The 22,391-nt window shown below is 39.7% G+C and overlaps 1 protein-coding gene across 4 annotated transcripts in view; it reads left to right on the top strand.

Annotated features, from left to right (window-relative positions):
- The window catches only part of AKAP10 (A-kinase anchoring protein 10), a 52,329-nt gene that overhangs the window by 4,586 nt on the left and 25,352 nt on the right, over positions 1-22,391 (top strand). For 2 of the 4 annotated variants that reach the window (XM_051992114.1, XM_051992116.1), the window contains exons 2-5: positions 8,202-8,249; positions 15,396-15,578; positions 16,921-17,475; positions 21,679-21,777. In XM_051992114.1, the coding sequence (XP_051848074.1) occupies positions 8,202-8,249; positions 15,396-15,578; positions 16,921-17,475; positions 21,679-21,777 (885 nt within the window). Of the gene's footprint in view, positions 1-8,201; positions 8,250-13,121; positions 13,240-15,395; positions 15,579-16,920; positions 17,476-21,678; positions 21,778-22,391 lie in introns of those variants that run through there. The other 2 variants (XM_051992117.1, XM_051992115.1) reach the window with 2 other exon arrangements.

The raw sequence follows: 22,391 nt of genomic DNA, 5'->3' as shown, positions 1-22,391 counted from the left end.
AAAAGCGGAATTGCTCATTCTTTTTCTATTTTTGCTTTCTGGAAATAGCTGATAAGTATTTCAGACAGTGTAGTGTTAGTTGTATAAATGTGGAGGCCTTGATACCTGCTAGGTAGTTGTTAAAAATTTAAGATATTCTTTCTTGCTTTGCAATGTAAAAATTTCATTTTAAAGACAGATCTTATTCTATTTATGGTTTTGGAAGATTTCCCAGGTCAATTGTTCATGAATGATCTGATTGTAGTATTTTGAATTAAGTCAAAGATGATTGCACTGGATGCATTTTACATTTTGTTGGTGGAAGAAGGCAAGAGGACCAAGAAAAGAAAAACTTTTCTTAAAATTCTTCTATCCTGCATAGAGGGGTGAGGGGTGTGTGTGTGTGTGTGTGTGTGTGTGTGTGTGTGTTTTCAAAAAAAGTGTAGAATTTAATAGTAATTTTTGTAATTGTGCAGAATGAATTCTATTTTATGTTGAATCATATGAAAGTAAGGTAATGTATAAAGGAAATGAAGAAACATTATACCTGAAATTTATTTTCTGTTCTGTGTATAGTATGCACACAAGAAAGCTAGAAAACAGTTTGTCTTTTAGGCATTGTTTTGTCCAACCAAATCCAGGAAATGGTTGGAATTAAATATTGGCCAGAGTTGAGACTGCAGTTTTGAATTTGTCTGCATCGTTGCTCATTTAGAAATTGTGCTGTAAGTAGATCTTTGAGTAAATTAATTCATTTAAACAGTTACATGAAGTTGCTTTCTAAGATTTGTTTGTTAATGTTCACTTCCTGTGTACTAGAAAAAGCTATATTATGAAAATTAAACTTTTATTATAAAATCTATAAATAGATTTTCTTTAATTCCGAGAATCATACCCATTGTTTGACAACTCATTTAGTCATGGTATGTATTCAACCTTTGGCTGCTAAGGAATGTAATTGTGAGTACAAATAAGGTTTAAATGTCAAAGCCAAATGAGAATAAAGTAGAGTTGTGACATTTGTTGCACTTTTTGAATCTTTTAATGTTTTATTTTAAGTCAAATGAGTCGATTTTGTTTAGATGCCTTAATTCACTTAATACTGGGGAAGCTTTTGATAGCTGGCCATGCCCAGTGCAGTTAGAATTATATTGGCTTTTACTTTGCTTTTAACACAAGAACATATCCCAAATAGGGAAATTAAGAGTTCACTCCGCCTTAAGACACTGTAGTGAATGAATCCTTGAGGAAATAGTAATTGATATCTGGGCTCTGCAACTGTGCTGATTTTTGATGCTGCGATCCTGAGCAAGCAGAAGAGAAAACATACTACAGATTTCTCATCTTTGGCCTTCTGTTGGTCAGGGTTTCTGGTAGCTTTAAACATTTTGGCATAGGAATGGTATGTCCATGGTCTTGTGTTGGTAATGACTTGGTGTGATGGGTTTTAAAACAAAGTTTGCCATAGCTTTAAAAAAAAAATTCCATCCCATAAAAGCAAGATTCATGAATAAGAACCAATGAGAGGGTGTGCAAACAAACTGAAAAACGAAACAAAACTACAGTAACAGACAAAACATTTTTAAAACGCTGAAAGTGAGCCTAACAACACAGAAACAGGGCTTTCCCAGGATGGTTCATGGAAGTGGGTCCTTGTCTGAGATCCAGTTGCCCCTCTCACGTCCCAGGGTGTGGATATCAGTGCTCTCAAGCTTCTCCATCTTGAGTTTGTTTTGGGAGAGTTCCAGTCCCTCACCTCCTTGAAGTACAGAATGATATGGAAGAAGAGGAGGATGACCAGGGGCTCAGGCTTGTTCACTCTGGCTCTACTATTACCACATAGATTTGGGTAGTGGTTAAAATCTGGTTGTAAAAATAGGGTTGATAATCCCTGTCTTGGCTTTCTCATATAGGGTTATTGTGAGAATAGAAGGAAGATATATAGAAAAGCACTTTTAAAATTGTAAGATACTGTCTTTGTCCCAAGGGTACTTGATATCTCTGTTACCTCAGTGATGTGGATATACTTTTATAGTCCTAGTACTATTGTTTACCTTTGACTTTTAGTTGCGTGTGTAGATTTTGTTTTTGTGTGTGTGTGTTTTTATTTTTTAATGCTTAAGCACCAAATAACAGCTCTTTTCTACTGTGTCCTAGCCCCCCGCCCCCCACCCTTTTTTTTAAGAGCTTTTGGAGTATGATTTAAAGAGGTGGTAAATTTTGACTAGAGGATGAGGGAGGGAGATTTATTTTATCCTATTGTATTCTAATAGGCTTCAGCCTTCCAGTCAAACTACCATCTTGTAAAATTCCTATTTAGGATGTTATAATTTTAATTTCTCTGTAACAGGATGTAGTGATGAAATTGAGATTAAACTACTAAATTGGTCTCTATATTGTCTCCCAGCTAATAAGTATTTGAGGGTCTCTTATGTACTGAGCAGTGTGCTAAATACTATAGAGAGGGACCCTATACCAAGATAAGTTGAAATGGGTTCATGATTTAGACATAAAGATTTATACTGTAAGCAAATTAGAAGAACAAAGGCTAGTCTATCTCTCAGATCTCTGGAGAAGAAATGAATTTGTGATCAATGAAGAATTAGAGTACATTATAGAATGCAAAATGGATAGTTTTGATTATATTGATTAAAAAGTTTTTGTACAAAACAAAACTAATGCAAATAAGATTAAAAAGGAAGCAGTAAATTGAGAAAAAAATTATATCCAAAGGTTCTGATAACAGGCCACATTTCTAAAATATATAGAGAATTGACTCAGATTTATAATACAAGCCTTTCTCCAGTTGATAGTCAAATGGACCCAAGATTAGAAAGGTTTTGGGGAGAAGAATGGCCTGGGCAAAGCCAGTTCATCATTTCTGGGAGGTGGTAAGCAAATTCTTTTGTTTAAAGCTGAGAGAAGAAATGTTAGAAAATAAGAATGCTTGTGGTTGAATTGTTACCCGGGATCCAGGTCCTGATGGCCAGCCAAAGGGGATTGGGTTAATAGGTTGTAGCAGGCCCTAGGCCCTTCTCTTACAGAGCAATGATGTCATGAAAGTGGTGCTTCAAATAATTGGTGTTGGTAAAGGGGATGTTTGAGAGTCGGGCTTTCAGCTCCATGAGGATGGAGAACATGTTTTACTTTTTCATGTGACTACCAAGAGGGTTCTATCTGCTTTAGTGCCTTATACTCACAGGTGTGCTGGGTTTGGCTCTAACTTGATATGAGCATCTCCAAAAGCATTGAGCAGTAAAAATCACAGAGCTTCTGGGAAAGCAGGATTAGGGTATCATATCATTAGTGGCATATTAAAGCTAAGAACAGTAACATCTTGTTATATATGTTAAATACTTAAAAACATAAAAAAAAATACACTAAACACTAAAGCCACTCCTTCCCCACACTGGGCTTCTAAAGTGCATTAGGCAGGCCTAATGAAAGAGGGATGAGGCAGTCTAGATTAATACTAATCTTACAGCCCCAGAATATATACAATAAATATGATACTTCATATTTTTGTTTGTTTTGTTATATTTTTATTACTTGTTTTTATTAAAGCTTTTTATTTACAGAACATATGCATGGGTAATTATTAAACATTGACCTTTGCAAAGCCTTCTGTTCCAAATTACCCTCTTCTTCCCCTCACCCCATCCCAAGATGGCAGGTAGTCCAATACATGTTAAATATGTTAAAATATGTTAAATCCAATATATATACATATTTATACAGTTATCTTGCTGTACAAGAAAAATTGGATCGAAAAGGGGAAAAAAGGGGAAAGAAAACAAAATGCAGTCAAACAACAGAAAGAGTGAGTGAGAATGCTATGTTGTGGTCCACACTCAGCTTCCACGGTCCTCTCTTTGGGTATAGATGGCTCTCTTCATCACTGAACAAGTAGAACTGGCCTCAATCATCTCATTGTTGAAGAGAGTCACGCCCATCAGAATTGATCATTGTATAATCTTGTTACCGTGTACAATGTTCTCTTGGTTCTCACTTCATTTAGCTTCTGTTCATGTAGTTCTCTCCAGGCCTCTGAAATCATTCTGCTGGTCATTTCTTACAGAACAATAATATCCCATAACACTTATAAACCATAATTTATTCAGCCATTCTCCAACTGATGGGCAGCCACTCACTTTTCAGTTTCTTGCCACTACAAAAAGGGCTGTGGCGCTTTATTTTGACAAAAAACCTGAAGCTTGCTTATATAAGTGGGCTTCTGAAGGGTTGCAGTTCAGGAGTTACTGTGAAGTGGGACAGTGATCTTTAAGGAAGAAATTGCAAAGAAACAAACTTGAATTTAAAGTTACGAACAAAAATATTCCTTGATATGCCAGTCACAATGGAACAAATTTAGTTTTTGAAACGCTTTATGGGCAAATTGACTGCATTTGTTGAGTAGATGGAGGCAAAGAAACTAGGAGAGTGCTATAAGTATCCAGGTACTATAATGAGGACTCCAGATGTTGGTTATAGACATACGAAAGAATAGGTGACTTGGGAAAATACATAAGCCTTTAAATACTATAGTGATTTGGATAGAGTGACTGTAATGAATTCTGGCTCTTATTCCTCTCTGAAGTAATATTGTTGTATTCAGGGGATGTTGCCTTCTGTGATGGATTCATCACCAAGCTTTGACATCTTCTTTCTTCTCTCTTCCTCATTAAAACATTCAGAAAGACACCATAGCAAAACTGTGATCACAGGATTTATTTTTAAGTACTCTTACTATTAATGGAAAGGTTTGAGCAATTCATTTCCTTCGCCAGCTTAACCTATATTTAAATAGTTCATCTTTTGAACCTTAAATGTAATTAATATAGTAATTTTTAAAAAATGGTATCTATCCACTTATATTTCATCCCTTGAGTATTTATATCTCATTTATATGTGCACATATTGTCCACTGTTCCCCACACCCCAAGAAGAATATAGGTTTTTAAGGACAGGGAATGTTTGTGTTCCCTAGTATCTGGCATATAGATGTTAAATGCTTATTGGTTGATTTATATCATTGGAATATTTTTGGCCGCAACCTTTTCCCTCAAATTTCAGTTTTTTAATTTTATTGACTCAACTCTTATTAAGTGCCTATTTTGTTCAAAATACTGGCCTAGGCAGAGAGATACAAGATTTAAAAAATGATAATGTCCTGCTCTTAAGAACCTTGGATTCTTTTGGTAGGATATGACATGTATATGTGTGTATATTTGTGTATACAAGTAGAGTAACAGCCATTAGGTATGGAAAGAAGAGAGTTGAATTTGTCTGATAGTCCTGACTCCATTAAACTATGTGTTTAACTTTGGACAGATCATTTTTTGAACCTCTGTCTTGAGCCATAAAATTAGGAGATTGGACTGGATGATGTCTAAGGTTTTTTCTAGTTCAAAATACACTATTCTATAGTTGACCTTTGTATGTATTTATTTTATGTATATGGGAATGATTTAGGCCAAATTAAGTGTTTGCCCTAATTAACTTTTTTGTAGTAGATCACATGTATTTGTGAGCTTAAACCTGTTTTGATATTCACTACTCCATGTATGTCTAATTTCATTTAAGAATAGGCAAGGCCCCAAATTTTTCACTGTGGCTAACATGATTATGAGTCTCTCCTAATTTGGGCTGGTTCCTTAACAATATACAGACTATCACCAAAAGTACTTACTTCTTCATGGCCTGTATATTTATTTTCTTTCCGACTAAGATGTGTATGCTGCTTTGGGGAATTGTCATGAGTTTTTTAATATGCTGTATAGCATGTGGCAGGAGCTAATATTTGTATTTCATTTCTTTAATATGAATACTGGTCAGTTCTCAGAATGTTGGACTTTGTTGTTCAGTTATTTCAGTCATGTCCGCTCTTCCTGACCCCATTTGGGGTTTTCTGGACAAAAATGACTTGTGATTTCCTTTTTCAGCTCATTTTACAGATGAGAAAACTGAGGTAGACAGGATTAAGAAAGGGACTTGACCAGGATCACACAGCTAGTAAGTGTTTGAAGCCAGATTTGAACTCAGGTCTGCTGCTCTAGAAGCTGTTTGTATTAGATGGCCTGTCAGTTTTTTCTTGCTCCAAATCTGTTATGCTGAAAAGGCTTCAAGCACAGTCCATAAACCAGGACATGCCCGCTAAAACACGGAAGGGCTGGCTGGTTGATGTTAAATTTTTAGTTGTGATAACCCACTAACAAATGTAACTGTACAGGGACCCCCAAACCTGGAGAGGTAGAGAGTAGGATTTGTATTCTGCAGGGCATGAAAGAGGAACCCAAAAATGGACAGAAGGCGCCAAGAGCAGCTGTCTTTGGACAGTCTTTAGTCAGCCCACATATGCTATTGATAGCTTTGTGATGTCAGAGGAACAAGAGAGAGATCGCCCTTTAGCGTTTTGGATGAACTCCCTATATTGAAATTGTGGTAGGACCTAGATAGGCATGAATGCATTGTATAACCTGCAACCTCTTGTAGTATTTATTCTCAGAAATTAGGTCTGTTATAAAAAATGTTTGCAGGTTGGTTTTTCTGGGAGCTCAGGCTGGTCTTCCCTTCTTTCTGTCAGTGCTGTACCCAGAGTTAACCAAACCAGAATATCTGGCTTTGATCATTTGGACACTCAGTTCCCATGTAAATGGCCATATCAGCACCTCTTTCCAGACTCTGCTTTTCCTTCTCACTATCACTCCCGAAGTTCAGCTGTCTGTTGCTCTTATACAATTGTCCATCTGTCCTCCTGATCCAGCCTTGCCCAGCTTGCCACTTTGCTGGTCACTACTCCTACCTTGCCTGACCTGTTCACAGCAGCAGCAGGCAGTCACTCACCAGGAACCTGGTAGTCAGATACCTTTCCCTTTGTTGGAAGGAATCTTAGCCCCTTGTTGGGAAGCTAGAAAGAAAAATTGGGGCTAGGAAGAGTGAGGATATAGATTCATGTTTTTGATTTCGCTACTTCTGGTTTAAAATTTTGACGTGTAATCCATATATCTGCCCAGGAATGATATTTTCCTTTCCAGAGCTATTTCTGTTTATGGGAGGGCCATGAGGGTGAGTGTATGTGTATATGTATACTGTGTGTTTATATTACTCTATGTGTGTGTTTATATTATTTTCTAGCCATCCTAGGAAGAGAGGGTTTTATTTTCAGATGTTTGAAACGCTTGTTGTCTGTTCTATCAAACATTGCTGGTAGTCACAGAACTGTGCTCTTGGTCTGTTCATGCTATCAGACTTTAATGACTTGATCTTTAAATAGTTGAATCGGTAAATTAAAATGACATTGCTGTTCCCCTGTTTGTTTTACATAGAGATTTTATGTAAAGTGATTTTATAGAGAGGGAAAGATGTCATGACTTGGCTCTCCCAGAGTGAAAGGGCCTAACTCTAGAGTTGATGTGCTCTCTGCTGCTAGACAACAATGTTACATGTAAGAATGTTGTAAAGAGAATTCTTGGTTTTGTGGGTAGGTTGGATTCGATTAGATGGCCTCTTAGGTTTCTGCCAGCTTTTGGGATTCTGTAAATCTATGTAATTCTAGATGAATGAACCCATGGAGATCATATCTTTTTCTTCCTTCCTTTCTTTTTTTCCCCTCTTTCCTCTCTCAATGTCATTTTTTTTCTTTCTCTTTCATTTTATTAAAGTGCCTTCTAAATGCCAGGAATACAATTTTTAAAAATAGTCTCTTGCTCTCAAGGAGCTTGCAATATTTATTTTTTAAAATTTTTTAAGGAGCTTGCCATTTAATAGGAAAACACCACTTGAAAGGGTATGGGTAGAGGCCAGAAAGCTCCTAGGGCAAATTGGAAACAGTTAGTAAAGCTCCAGAGTAGTATAGAAAGTGGGAGGAGAAGGGAGAGAGAGACAGAGACAGAGTCACAGAGATAGACAGTGTGTGTAAGTGAATATAAATATAGGATAAAGAGTCAGAGGATTTCATCTCCAGATCTCATCTCATCTTGTCTTTTTTTCTTCTCTCTCTCTTTTTTCTCTCTGAAGTAACTTATAAAACTTGAAACTTCATAGCAAAAATAGGGATGGAATCCTGAAGTAATTATGCATGACTTTTTGTATTTGAAAATTAAAAGCTCCATTGATTTGAAACGACATAAACAATAGACAATCCATTTAGTTGCCAAAGTCCAGCGTTTGAATTCTGTTTTTTTACTTCAGCTTTTGATAATGACTTTTTTTTTCCCTAATAGTAAAAGGCAAAGAACAAGACAAGGCCACAGATGTAAAGGCAATTAAAGGTAAGTTCAATGAAGTTTCATTGTATTAAAAAATTTATGTTACTCGTTGGCTACATAGAACATTTTTCACCTTGTGTAATTGCACCATACAAATCAATTTATCTTTTTTAAAAAATAAATTGCTCACTCTTTTTGTGGTGGCAAAAAAATTGGAGAATGTATAGATGCCCATCAGTTGGAGAATGGCTGAATAAGTTATGGTATATGAAGGTAATGGATTAGTTTTGTTCTATAAAAATTGATGAATAGGCTGATTTTAGACAGGCCTGGAAGATTTACATGAACTGATGCTGAGTGAAACACGCAGAACCAGGAAAACATAGTATACAGCAACAAGACAATATGATCAACTTTGATCAATTTGATTCTTCTCAGCATTCAGTAATTCAAGGCAATCCCAATAAACTTTGGATGGAAAATGTCATCTGCATCCAGAGAGAGGCTATGGAAACTTACTGTAGGGAAAAGCATATAATTTTCACTTTTTTTTTTTTTTTTTTTTTTCCTTCTTCTTCTTTTTTTCTTCTTTTTTTTTTCCTTCTCATGGGTTTTCCCTTTTGTTCAGTTTTCTCTCCCACCATGAATCATCTGGGAATGTTTAAAAAAAAAAAAAAAGAATGTATATGTATAACCTAAAAAAATTAAAATAATTTTTTAAAAAATGAATTGCTAACTTTTGTTTATATGTATTAGTTTGATTTCCATTATCTGTCCCTCTCCCTTCCTCTCCAGAGAACCATCCCTTGTAACAAAGAATACCACAGAAAAAGGAAGTAAAAGAATTGAGCAAAACTCAGCAGCTAGTCATGGTTCAAGTTTGACAGTTTGTGAAATGTTTCCTGGGACAGGCTTGGTTATAATTAGAGACTGTTGTGGAGTTACTATTCTGTTTACCTCTCCCTGGCAGTTCATCGTGGTCTGCCCATGCCTCTGAAGTTTTCATAGTCCTCATTTCACATGGTGCAGTAATAGTCCATAGTTTAACTATGTGCCAGTGGACATTCATCTACTTTGTTATCAATTCTTTATTAATGCAAAAGGTACTGCAATGAATATTTTGGCATATATGGGATCTTTCACCTACTAAAGGGAGGGAGGGCCAAGAACAATATACTTAACAGTGGGATTTCTGATTAGGGTTTTAATCATTCTTCACAAAATTCCAGTTTGCTTTCCAGAATAGTTGGACCCTTCCATCAACAGTATATTGGTGTGCTTATATTCCCTTAGATATTGATTATTTTCATCTTTTGTCATCCTTCCTTAATTTGGTGAGCTTGAGGTTAAATTTTAGAGGTGTTTTGGCTTAAAAAAGCTCACTTTTCAAAGAGCTAAGATTTTATTATTGTGTATAATTAGTGATGATACCAATAGAAGTCCTAAATAATGATTGATTATTTTCTGAGGCCAAAAACCTTAGGTAACCATTCTTCTGAGGATAACTTTTTTTGAGTTTAGCTAGATGGTGACAGACCTACTCGAACTTATAGCCTTTTCCATTTGGATGTGGAGAAAACAAAATTACCTCCATCCTAACAGTAGCATCTAAGTAGGACTTTTATGGAGAAATATTATGTTTAACCTTTATTATTTTCAACTTAAACTAGCATTGAAAAGTTCATTTAGAACTCCCTATTTGACAAAGATTTCTGGGAAATCTGGAAAGCATTTGGACAGAAACTTGCATAGACTAGTTTCTATGTTTAAAGCAACTAGGTCTGGAATCAGAAAGACCCGAGTTCAGACTAGCCTCATGCACTTAACCCTAATGGCCTGGTTTCCTTAGGCTTGGTTTCCTTGTCTGTAAAATGAGCTAGAGAAAGAAATGGCAAACATTCCAGAATCTTTGCCAAGAAAATTCCAAATGGGGTCATGAAGAGTCGGACAGGACTGAAGCAACTGAAGAACAATAGTGTAGACCAACGTCTCCCATCATATACCATGATAAAGCACAGTGGGTCTCCAACTTAGACATAGAGGGTGATATCATAAGCAAATTAGGGGAACAGAATTTCTTACCAGTCAGATATATGGATAAAGGGGGAAATTTATGGCAAAACTCCATACAGCTTTATGGGAAGTAAAATAGTTAATATTGATTACATGAGATTAAAAAGAAAGGGCAGGGAATAGAGCATTGGCCCTGGGGTCAGGAGGATCAGAGTTCAAATCTGGCCTTAGACATTTGTTAGCTTTGTGACTCTGGGTCAATCACTTAATCTCAATCGCTCCAAAAAATAAAATAAAATAAATTTAAAAGGTTTTGGACAAACAAATCCAATGTAATCAAGATTAGAAGAAAAGTGCGTATGTGTGTGTGGCAGGGAAAGGGAAGGGTGGTTTATACCAAATTTCTGATAAAGGCCTCATTCTCCAATTGAAACATTGTCAAAAATATAAACAACTTGTTTTCAGAAGAAGAAATTAAAACTATCTACAGAGAAATGCAAATTTAAATAGCTCTAAGGAAAGACCTTATACCTATCAGATTGGCTAACATAACAGATAAGGAAAAGGATGAATGCTGGAAGGGATGTGGAAAAGTAGGTACACTAAATGCACCACTGGTAGAGTTGTGAACTGGTCTAGCTATTATGAAAGACAATTTGAAACTATACCCAAAGGACTATAAAACTGCATTCCCTTTGACTCAGCAATACTGCTAAGTCTATAAAAGGAAAAGAGTCTCTATGTATAAAAATTTAAAGCACCTCTTTGTGATGGCAACAAATTGAAAATTGAGAAATACCTATCAATTTATGAATAGCTGAACAAGTCATGGTATATTATTTTGTCAAAATTGTAATGTGCTGTAAGAAATGATGAGCAAAATGGTTTCAGAAAAATCTGGAAAGGTTTATATCAGCTGATGCAAAGTGAAGGGAGTAGAACCAGGAAAACATTATACATGGTAATAGCAATATTATATGATCAGCTGGGAATGGTTTGTCTTGGATCATTGTATAATTGAGAAAAGCTAATTATGAAGGATTCATGAGAAATGGTGTCCTCCTGCAGAGAAAGAACTGATGGAATTTGAATGAAGATCAAAGTATACTTTTTTACCTTTTTAATTTTTCTTGAGCTTTTTTTGATCTGTTTTCTTTTGCCACATGGTTAATATGGAAATATTTTGCATGATTGTACAGTAATGAGCTGCATAAAATTGTCTTTTCAAGAAGAGGGGAGGAGAGGAGCAGATTTGAAATTCAACTTTAAGGAATATTAAAATCTGTTTTTATATATAATTGGGAAAATAAAATATAAAAATTTAAAAATAAAAAGTACATTTAATTTAAAACTAATCGGTTCAAATAACTTAAATTACTTACAGTTTATCCTATATAAATTTTGTCTGTACATTGTGGTTTGCATGTTATGTCTTTCATTAGATTGTGAACTCTTTGAGAGTAAAACCTTTTTTGCCCTTCTTTGCATTAGAATGCCCAGCACAGAATAAATAGGTACTTATTAAATGCTTATTGACCAGCAGGTCTTTTGTTATGTGAGATGGCACTTTGGGAAAGGGAGGCATGCTGAGGAAAACTATGGTGATATTTAAACAGAAAGAAAAACTACCACAAAAACTCCCTGAGAAATAGATAAGCAAAAAGGCACCTATTGTATGCCAAATGCTGTTAGGGGCCGGGCCTTTATCTCCAGCTTATATTCTAGTGGGGGAGGTAACAAGTACTTATAAAAAGAAATGCCGCATAAACAAAAAGTTAATAGATAAAATATATTCAGAGTTGTTTGGGAAGAACAGTGCTAGGGAGGGATCATGAGGGGCTTCCTGTCAAAGAAGGTACTTAAGCTGTAGAGTCTCTGAATGGCGAGAAAAGGTGAGAAATGAGGGCAAAAAGGCAGGATTGAGTGGATCAGGGAGGTGGGGGAGAAGTCCAGGCAAACAAATCAGGAGGGACCTGAGTTGGGCCCCCAGACTCCTCCAGAGTCATCAGAGCTCTGGAACAAGAAGGCCCAGTGCTGGAGGATAGGGGGCCTTCAGCACAGGGTGGGATTTTGGAAGGGGGAGAGAGAAGGTTTAGGATGAGGAATGGGAGGTCGTTAGTGATGAAGGGCTGGGGCTTCTAAGACTAAGGCCGAACATGGACATGCGCGTGTCTATCCATGGAGTCATCATTACATAGATGGCGATTGAACTGTTGGGGTCTGGTGGGACCGTGCACAAGTGACAAGAAGAGGGCTACCAGGATGGGGCCGGTGCCATCCCCTGCTGCCCAGCACTTGTCTCTGTTCTTCACACACTCCTCTCCCATCTCTGCTTTTACACTGGCCATCTCTCCTGTCTGGAGTCTTCACCTTGGGTTCATAAAAATCCTTTTTTTTTTTTTTTTTTAAACACAAAACCTTATAACAGCTTATAATCTCCCCCCTTCCCCAATTACCTTATATTTAACTATTATAGTGTATTTCCTTTTTTTTTTTTTTTTAATTCTTATACATGTACTTATCTCCTTTCATAGGATGTAAGCTCCATGAAAGCATGGGCTATTTAATTTTTTTGTATTCCCAAAATCAAATTGCTTGGCACAAAGCAGAAACAAATGTTTATTGATTGATATCCAAAATTAGCATTACTTGTAATGGAGAAGCATTTTCTTTCCTAACAAGCATAGATAAAGCAAAGATCCATCTCCCCCAAAAAAGCCCAACTAATTTGATTTTGTTCTAAAAATGCTAGATAAGGGAAATAAAGGCATTGTCAAAAGAGACAAAATAGTTCCTATTTGCAGGTGACATAATAATTTTCTTAGCTTGAAACCACAGAAATTTATAACACAATCTATGAGCTATACAGTTAATAACCTCTGTTCTTCCCCCCCAAAAAAAAAATCACCTCTGCAGGTGATTGTGTACTTCATGCAGCATCTGACGATGAGATGCAACAGAATGTGGATCGATTTTCTGCTCACTTTGTCCTGGCAACACCAAAAAAGCAGGTTTTCCACCAGCTAATAACACACCATCCGTACGTGAAACCAGTAGTCACAGTATGGGGGGAAATTTGAATGCTGTGGATAAATCCAGTTACTTTGGCAGGGGACTTTGCAGGGATATCCACGTAAATGGTGAAATTGATGCGCCCATTGCCAGAGCCAGCTCATGTTGGGGAGTCTCTGAAGGAAAGTGTGGGAACAAACTGCTCTTGGCAATCTCACCCCTGGCGGTCTCCGGAGCCGTAGTGCCGAGCTCATCAAATGCCGTGATCCTCTTGGTCTTATCAGAGCCTTAGAACTTTCCCCCTTAGTCTTAGGAAGATTCTGAAATCACCAGCAAGGGAGCATGGCAGACACCGAGGCTCCGCTCCAGAGAGCATCTCTGGCTGGCACATGGTTCAAATGCCAGACAGTTGTGGCCTAAAAGCCTATTTTACAGAGAATTCACCTAAGGCAGGCAGAATCACACTGGCGTGTGGAAATGAGAGGCCATCCCCATTGCAAATGCTCCTTTACAGATGCTGGAGTCCGTGTGCAGCCAGTAGGGTCGTATTGGACAGATTGCCTACAGATGAGCACAGTGAGGATATTGGTCTTCCAGAACAGAGATGAGCAGCCAGGAGGCAAGGCCCTCCAGATTAGGGGAAGGCCTGGGTTGCTCCGAGTGCTTGAGAAGGTGTGGTTCTAGGGTGGGACCACAAATGTGGGCTGGGAAGCCATCAGTGCTCCAGGTGATGCTTGGAGCCCCGAGAATGAACAGCGAACAAGAAGGCGGGAACCCTCCAGGACTAGAGGGGACAGGCAGGATCGAGATGGGGGGACTGGAAGGCCGGCATGGGCTCCCCATGGAGAGGTGAAAAGACTGTAAAACTGCTTTTCATCTTCATTATCTCCCATCTTGCATTTGAAGAGAAAACTTTCTCATTCTCCCTGATTCAGAAGTGTGGTCATTCTTCTTAGCCTATTCTTCTGCATAGTCACCAGTGAATCTTCAAAGGATCTGAAATTTTTTCTAGCTTTCATTTGCTTTAGCTTGAGGGAGAAAAGTGAGTTTAATAAAGTTGGCACCTTGAAAATTACCTGTAGCAAATACACAGAAAGTCTGGGTGCACACTTATTATTTAACCCCGATTTTTGGTTGTCGGCTAGCTGTTTGTAGACTGGTAATGTAGTTACTGGAGCAACTGGTGACACCATGGATAAGGCTCCAGGCCTACAGTCAGAAAGACATCTCCCTGAGTTCAAATCTGATCTCAGATACTTACTAGCTGTGTGACCCAGGGCATCATTTCACCCTGATGGTCTCATTTTCCTCATCTGTCAAATGAGCTGTAGAAGGAAATAGCAAACCACTCCAGTATCTTTGCCAAGAAAACCCTAACACAGTTAGACATAGCTGAAAATTTAATAAATTCAGTTAGCCTTGGGGATTTTCTTTACCATGAATGTAAAGAGCACAAAAATTCAACTTTGCTGGCTTAATGGTGATGGGAGAGAGGAATGCAAATGTACATATTGTTTAAATCCATGTTCAAATTCATTGGTCTCTGGACAGGGAAAAGAAAAATGGCCTGTTACATATGTTATAAGGTCCAAGTAGTATTATAACCGATATTCTTAGTACATTGGAGCAAGAGAGGAATAGGATTGACATTGGTCCTGCAACCTTTAAAGAGCTTTTGTTTATGTGAGTTATATCTATCAGCATTTATCACTTTTGAAATTAAAATCTATATTATTATGGAAATAATTTGACTTTTAAGATTCTCTGAAAGAGTCCACTGGGATCCCTAGTTATACTTTGAGACCTATTGGATAGAGCTCTTCTATGTGAGAAACTGCCTTTGTCAGTGATTGACACTTTCTCTGTATATTAAAAGTTTTAGAAAGTTGCCTGTGGTCCAGAGAGATTAAGTCAATTGCCCAGGGTCACACAGCCAGAGTGGGTCAGATATTCAACATGAAGCAGATCTTCCTGATTCAGAAGCTGGCTGTGTGTAGCCTTTTGTTCTTAAAATGTGTGACAATTTAAAAATCAGTGTTTAAAATATTCCTAGAAAACAAAGAGTTGTATACTTAATTTTTAAATTAGTAAAATGGCTATACTCTCTTAGGAGTTAATAAGCTTGTAGATGTTCAAATCAAAGGTTTTCTGGTAAACATTTTTTTCTTTCTTTTTTAATTACAGCTGCACTACCAGTACATTCCCCACAAAAGAGCCCTAGAAATCATGCCTTATTGGAGGCTGCCGGACCAAGCCATGTGGCAATCAATGCCATTTCTGCCAATATGGACTCTTTTTCAAGTAGCAGGACAGCTGCTCTTAAAAAACAGCCTAGTCACATGGAAGCTGCTCATTTTGGTGACCTCGGTAAGTTGATAAAGGATTTTTTTAGATTGCTCCGATATTTCAGAACACTTAGGAAACTATTTGGAAGACTATTTGTGTCAGAGTATCATCTACAAATGTGATAGGTAAGACAGTGCACTGGTTCTGCATCAGAGATGGTGTTAACAGGATGTCAGCTGAGTTAAGTAAAAAATGCAGCTCTTCTAGTCTTTCAGGTAACCTAATGAGCCAGCAGATGTTTGTGGCCATCTGTTTTAAATAAAAAGATGAATCATAGACTCACTTATAATTTCTTTGTTGTAGCCACGGTCAGGTGGGACTTGGCAGATAGAATTTCCAGCAGCAGCTTAGTTTCTTAGGATGTGATATCCAGTTTTCAAGAGAATATCAGGAAAAACTTGAGATTTAATGATCTAATATGAGAAGAATCAACACTTTCTGAAATGTTTGCTACTGGAGACAAGAAATGTCTTTAATGCTAAAGGGAGGTGAATTGGATTTTTAAAAATGTTTTATTGAAATATTTTGTATTCAAATCAGTTTCCCACTTCCTACCCCTACTCCTGAGTGAATCTTTCCTTGTGACAAAGAAAACAAGTAAAAACGTCTGACAAGTGTACTCTGCTGTGTCCCAGGAAACCTGCACTTGTCTGCCATAAAAGGGGGGGGGGGGCCGTGCTGTTTTATTTTTCTCCTTCAGGACCTTTTCTAACCAGCTGGTCCATTGCTCCAAGGTTGTCTTGTAGAATGCTTTGCGACTCTTCTCGTAGTTCCAGGGGGCACTTTCTGATGTTGATCTCTTGTCACATTACTGCCTTCTGTCTTTGTTTGGCTGAGGAACTAGAGCGTTCTTCAGTTACTCCATATCCTTTTTTTATGGGACAGATATTCCTAAGGATTAGGGATGGCCACAAAGGAGGGAAGGGAGCAGAAAATTTGTAAGTTAGCTCTAATCTCTAGGGACAAGAATACAATGTTGGAGTTTGAGAATTGACTGTATTAGAAATTTAGACAAAGTCTGTTGTGCTAATCTTGAGGCTTATCATGTGATCTCATTTTCCAGGAGCAGAATAATGAGGATTAGCCAACTAACAAGGAGCCTTTTAGATAAAAATATTGAATGCATTTATGGATCACTTGTTCTTTTCTTTCCCCTCTGATGACTAAAAACTGTTTTCTATGGTGCTCTCATTTTTTTTTTATTTTACAGCCAATTAAACCATGTATTCTTTTTCTAGCTATTTTGAGTTGTGTATACATTTTATTGCAGATAGCCGATGCTTGTCTTATTAAAGGTGTCCAGTCTCTTAATCTTAAATTATCCAGTTTTTCTGGCTAATTTTTTTGCTGCTTTGTCTTTTAGGCAGATCTTGTTTGGACTATCAGACTCAAGAGACCAAATCAAGTCTTTCGAAGACCCTTGAACAAGTCCTGCAGGACAGTATTGCCCTTCCGTATTTTATTCAGTTTATGGAACTTCGGAGAATGGAACATTTAGTGAAATTCTGGTTAGAAGCTGAAAGTTTCCGTTCTACAACCTGGTCCCGCATAAGAGCACACAGTCTGAATACAGTTAAACAGAGCTCCTTGGCAGAACCTCTCTCTCCTTCATCTAAAAGGCATGAAACGACAGTCTCTTTTCCATCTGAGTTTCTTGACCAGAGGTTGGAGAGTTCTAGCACAGTCCAGCTGCTCATGACCCACTCAAAAGGAACAGAGATGAATAATAGAACTAGCAATGCTCAGAATCACTCGCTGCCTTCCCAGGATAGAGATAATGTTCGTTCTCTCCATCTTGAAATGTCCAAGGAAGTGACTCAAGTTTCTATGGAATATCAAGACTCTTCCAGACTTACGGGATCAAATAGAAATAGTCCTTCTTCTACTCTAAAGGAATTATCAGGAAAACTAATGAGAAGTAAGTAGGTAATGTGTTGGCTTTACCTTCCTTTTTCATCCCAATCAGGATTGAGGCTGGAGGAAGAGGAGGACTGGCATGGGCCTTACCTCATCCCAGACTATGCACATCATGGCCTCCAACCTCTCCACAGGGATTAGGGGACCTAGGAGGATCTTCAGAGTGATTCCTGTCACCTGAGGGGCAGAGTAGCCTAATGGAAGCCTGCCCACAGGGGGGAAGCCTTGTTTGACTTCAGTAGTTGAATAAATTTATGTAATGTCTCTACACGATCTTATTGTGAGGTAGTCAGGCAAGGCACTCCCTGTTTTGTGGAGGCCAGAGAAAGGGGGTTGACCAAGGCCACCCTAGGAGTTGAAGCTGGCATCTGGCTTCACTGCCACTGCTCTTTCCATTGCACTTCATCTGCCTCTTCTTCCCCCAATTATCTTACTCTTTCTCAGGATTGTGAGAGGGGTCTCATTCATTATCTTCACAACACTTGGTTAATACACTTAGTCTTTTAAAGAAATTTTACATACTTTGGTGGTTTCATATAATACAGCAAGAGCAATTTGGAATTTTATTTGAGTGATTAAAAGGAGAACCAGTTAAGATTTTAAATCAGAAAGACGCAGTTTTTCAAAAGAAATATAAGTGAATGAGTGGATTTGAGTAAGAGCATTCTCTGATTGTCAGACCATATCACTGAAAGTCATCGCATCCTCGAGGGGGAGCAGAGGCCATGGAGCCTGCAGATGAGGAAGCTGAGGGGGTCATAGAGAAATTAAGGGGCTTGCCAGGAGTCGTCGTCAGTATCTGAAGTCACATTTGAACCCAGACCTTCCTCGATGGCAGGCTGCCTCTGACTGTCACTCCTAGAATCTCTTTCATGTTGAAAATTCTTTGATTCTAAGAACGTTGGGGAAATTTTATTTTAACTGCTCATGTTACTCTGGTAGACTTTGCATTAAGTGTAAAGTGATAAGTAGCATAGAAATGTTCCCCAATACCCCTCAGCTCTCTGTTCTGTAAAATCTGTTGGCCAGTCCCAAGGGCCAGATGTAAAATCTTTTTGTATTGGCCATAAATGCCTCAGTGGAGCCCAGATGGAAACTCTTTTTTCACCTATAATTCCTATCTGACCTTGTCAACTTCAGGTTGTGTTGCGGGAAAAGATCTCTTTGGACAAACTGGAGAAATACCTTCCTTGTTCCATTTGTTTAGATGCCCTTCATGGAGCACAGATCTTCTCTTGTGTCTTTGTAATTTTCAGCTGAAAGAAGGGTATTGGAGGAGTATGGCAGGGCTGGAAGGCCTGCTCAGCTGCTGCATTAATTGACGAAAGCTGCCCGTGGAAATGGAGAGCTCCACGAGTGGGGCTGCAGAGCTCCTAGGGTTAGAGTTCCTTTTCCATAACTTCCTTCAGGAACCCCGTTGGGGAGCGGACAACTCGAAGTTTGGCTGTTTTAGGTTCAGCTGGAACCTCATTTCGTGCAGGCGTGGAGCAGACGTGCCACAAGTGGTTTTCCTTTCAGTGACAATTTTGGATGGAACTCAGAGCAGATGGCTTCTGAGGCAGGAGAGTAGGCCACGGGTCAGACCTAAGAAGGTCTAATCCTGCTGATAGGGCTACCTGGCGGGCTGGGGATGTTCCCTGCAGTGTCTCATGAGCCTTCAGGCGGCCTCTTGGAGTGGCAGCATGGTAGGTAGAGTGCTGAGCCTGGAGCCACGAGGTTTTTGCCAGCTATGTGACCCTGGCCAAGTCACTTAACCCTTTTGCCTCAGTTTCCTCATCTGTGAAATAAGCTGGCAAGCTGCTGCAGGGTTTTGGTCACAAAAAGTGGACATGAATAAATGACCAAACAGCAAAAGGCCCTGTTTAATTACCATCTTTCTCACTTTATCTCTGACACGTATGCAGATCTGTGTAGAAATAAAGACAATTGTATTCTTCCCAAGAATGAGGAAAACATAAGACATTCCCAGCCCTCCTTTTCACTCAGAATAAAGGTCACCATGGGCTGATAGATAAGAACTAGTGTGTGCGCTCAGTATCCCTCCAACAAGCAAGGTTTTGCTGTATTGGAGTTGTTAGAACTGGTGGGATATATTATGGAAAGCTCTCAATGATGTTACTCCTAGCCAGCTCACTGCCCGTGAGCCAGGCAGGGCAGTGTCCTCATCCCCATTTGACAAGAGTTTTGTCTGGTATGACACGGCAGGACTTGAATCCAGGATTTTTTGGCCAGCCTTTGAGAGGCTGAATCAGCATTCTCTGACTACATTTATCTTGAACTATTCCCCTTCCCCCCACATGCCTCATGATTTGTACCTTCCAAAAACGTATGTTCCCTAATGTTTTAGGGAAGCTTGGTTCGTGTTTAGGGACCATGGGTGCTGAAAAGAAATTTGATGTGATTTGATTTTGTTTTGGTTTTGGTTTTCAAGGCATTCAGAAATAAGTGACTTGCCCAGAGTCAAACAACCCTCACTCGTGTTAAGTGTCTGAGGTCACATTTGAACTCAGGTCAGAAGGACCCCAGAGCCAATGCTCTATCAACTGCATTCTAGCTGCCCCTACAAAAGAATTTATTTAATGATTTTTTATCAAATAAAGTTATTACAAACTTTAAATTAGAGAAGATGTGGACTGTAACATGTCTAAGATGTGGACTGGACCTGTGAGTTCACTGACACAGAAAACTCCCAAGTGAGGACCTTCCCTCCACTAATAGAGATCAGTACCTCTCAGATAGAAAGGAAGCCCTCTAGGCCGTAGACTGACTTAGAAAAGCACGAATGAACATTACCTATATTCTGTTTTTTTAAAAACATTTCTTCAACATTTACAATTACCTTTTGATCTGGATTTGCCTGATGAGCTTGTAGCTCAGGCAATGGGTTTGGCCCCTCTGACATGGGGCACTGGCCATCACATGGCCAGTATATAATCAGTAAGATTCAAACCTTGTCCTTTTTGTTTGGAGGCCAGCTCTCTCCTCTCTGCTGCAGTGCCTCTGTATTACACAATTCCCAAAGTTTTTGTTTTGGGATTGAATGCTTAGAGCTTTTCTGAAACAATTTATAACTTCAGGCTTATTTTATTATGTTCCTTTTAATGGAAATAGGTTTATTCTGAACTAAAGAGCAGATAACTAAATGAAATCTCTTCTGAGCAGTTTCTGGTTTTTTGGATTGAGGTTTGTTGCACTTAAAGAGGAAGGAAGAGGAGCTGAAAGTTAAAATGCAGAAACCTAGACCACTTGATTTTAATGTCCTCAGATTCTTGCAGTGAACTTCCCTTTCTGGCAGCTTCCTCTAAAAGGCATCTTTTTAGTTAAAGTAAAAAATTTGACATTGAAGCATTTTCTTTCGTGTTCCTTCCTTCTCCCCCCCTTCCCCCGAATCTGCCTCGTCTTGAATTTTTGTTTTGTAATATGGAAGTGAAAAAGCATCTGTGCCACTTTAAGTAATTCTCAAGTCACCAAATATGATAGATGAAAATTTGAACTTTGGGGATCCATATGTCTGCCTACAAACCGTACCCTAGCTCTCCTCAGCCCTTGGCAGCCTCTGCCCCCAAAGAGGATGGGACTGGCTGCTGTTGGCTTCTCCTGTCATTCTGATGAGCCCCTCTGGCTGCTGCTCTTCTCTGGGGTCAGCGTTTGGTCAGCATTTCATCTTGGAGTTCTGTGTCCAAGGCTACTCCAATGCCAGGGCCCCTTCAGGTCCTCTTTGGGATCTCATTGGTCAGCGTGCTCATGCTCGGCCTCCAGGGCTTGTCTGTGAGTAAGAATCATCTCCAGACCTTTATCCCCAGTTTTTGGCCGCTTTGGAAGGGCCGTCAGCAGCGTCCTCCTGGCCACAGCTTTACCAGCCCTGGTGGGGGACTGGCCCCTTCTCCAGGGCCCAGCAGAGTCCGGAGGAGACGACTGGGGGCCGGCCCTCTCTGCCTCCTCCCCCTGGGCACGGCTTTCTGAATGAGCCTGTGCAGGATCCGGGCCCCACTGTGCTAGGCGCTCACATGGGATGGGCTGGAAGGAGAAAGACGAACCCCAACAACAGACACGCGTCCCCCGCGGATAATCCGGCCCGCTCCAGAACGAGCAGAGCAGGAGTAACGGGGGTTGTGCAGCAGGTCAGGCGCTGGGGGCGTTCAGCCAGTGCCTGCCCAGGAAGCCGCTGCGATGTCTAAAGCCACCATCTTGTTTTTCTCCCCAGGTATAGAACGCGATGCAGTGAGTACTTTTACCAAATATATATCTCCAGATGCTGCTAAACCGATCCCCATAACAGAGGCGATGAGAAATGACATCGTAGGTAAGGCCATTTCAGTGTTCCCAGCCTAGGGTCAGAAGCCCAAAGGAATCTCAGACAGGGGGCGCTGTGTCGTCTCTGCTTGTTCTGTTCTCCGGCCCGTCAGGTGCCTCACATGGAACACCCATTTTTCTTAGCCTGCATCCACAAGGTAGCCATGCATCCCCCCTCCAAGTGTTCTGATTGGGGGGTCCCAGGTGTTGTTTTGAAAAGTCAGTCTCAAAGCTGTGCCCGGTGCAGTCGGGGGCCCAACTTCTTGCCATCGTGCAGCCTCGGGCCACTGGCTCTGAAGGTTGCAGCAGGCCCTGGGGTGGGGGTTGGGGGGGAGGTCACCTGTCAGCACCCCCAGCATCGGCAACGGGGTGCTTGGTGCAGCTGGAGGCTGCTGGGAAGGGTTATTTCTGTCTAGTCCATTGTTTGGGACACAAAAGGCTTTGTCTCATAGAAATAATAGTACAAGTGAAGCAGGTTTCTGAGTTCACCTCCTAAGGCCTGCCGGCTGTGGCCTGGGCCGGGGCCTGCTCCTGCTCTGCTCCTGCTCTGCTCCTGCTCTGCTCCTGCTCCTGCTCCTGCTCCTGCTCCTGCTCCGGTTCCTAGCTCTCTGCTCCTTTGCGCCT

Source organism: Antechinus flavipes, chromosome 4 (genome assembly GCF_016432865.1).
Source record: "Antechinus flavipes isolate AdamAnt ecotype Samford, QLD, Australia chromosome 4, AdamAnt_v2, whole genome shotgun sequence".
Classification (NCBI taxonomy): domain Eukaryota; kingdom Metazoa; phylum Chordata; class Mammalia; order Dasyuromorphia; family Dasyuridae; genus Antechinus; species Antechinus flavipes.
Note: the sequence above shows the minus strand (reverse complement) of the source record. Positions and strands in the feature narration are given on the sequence as shown.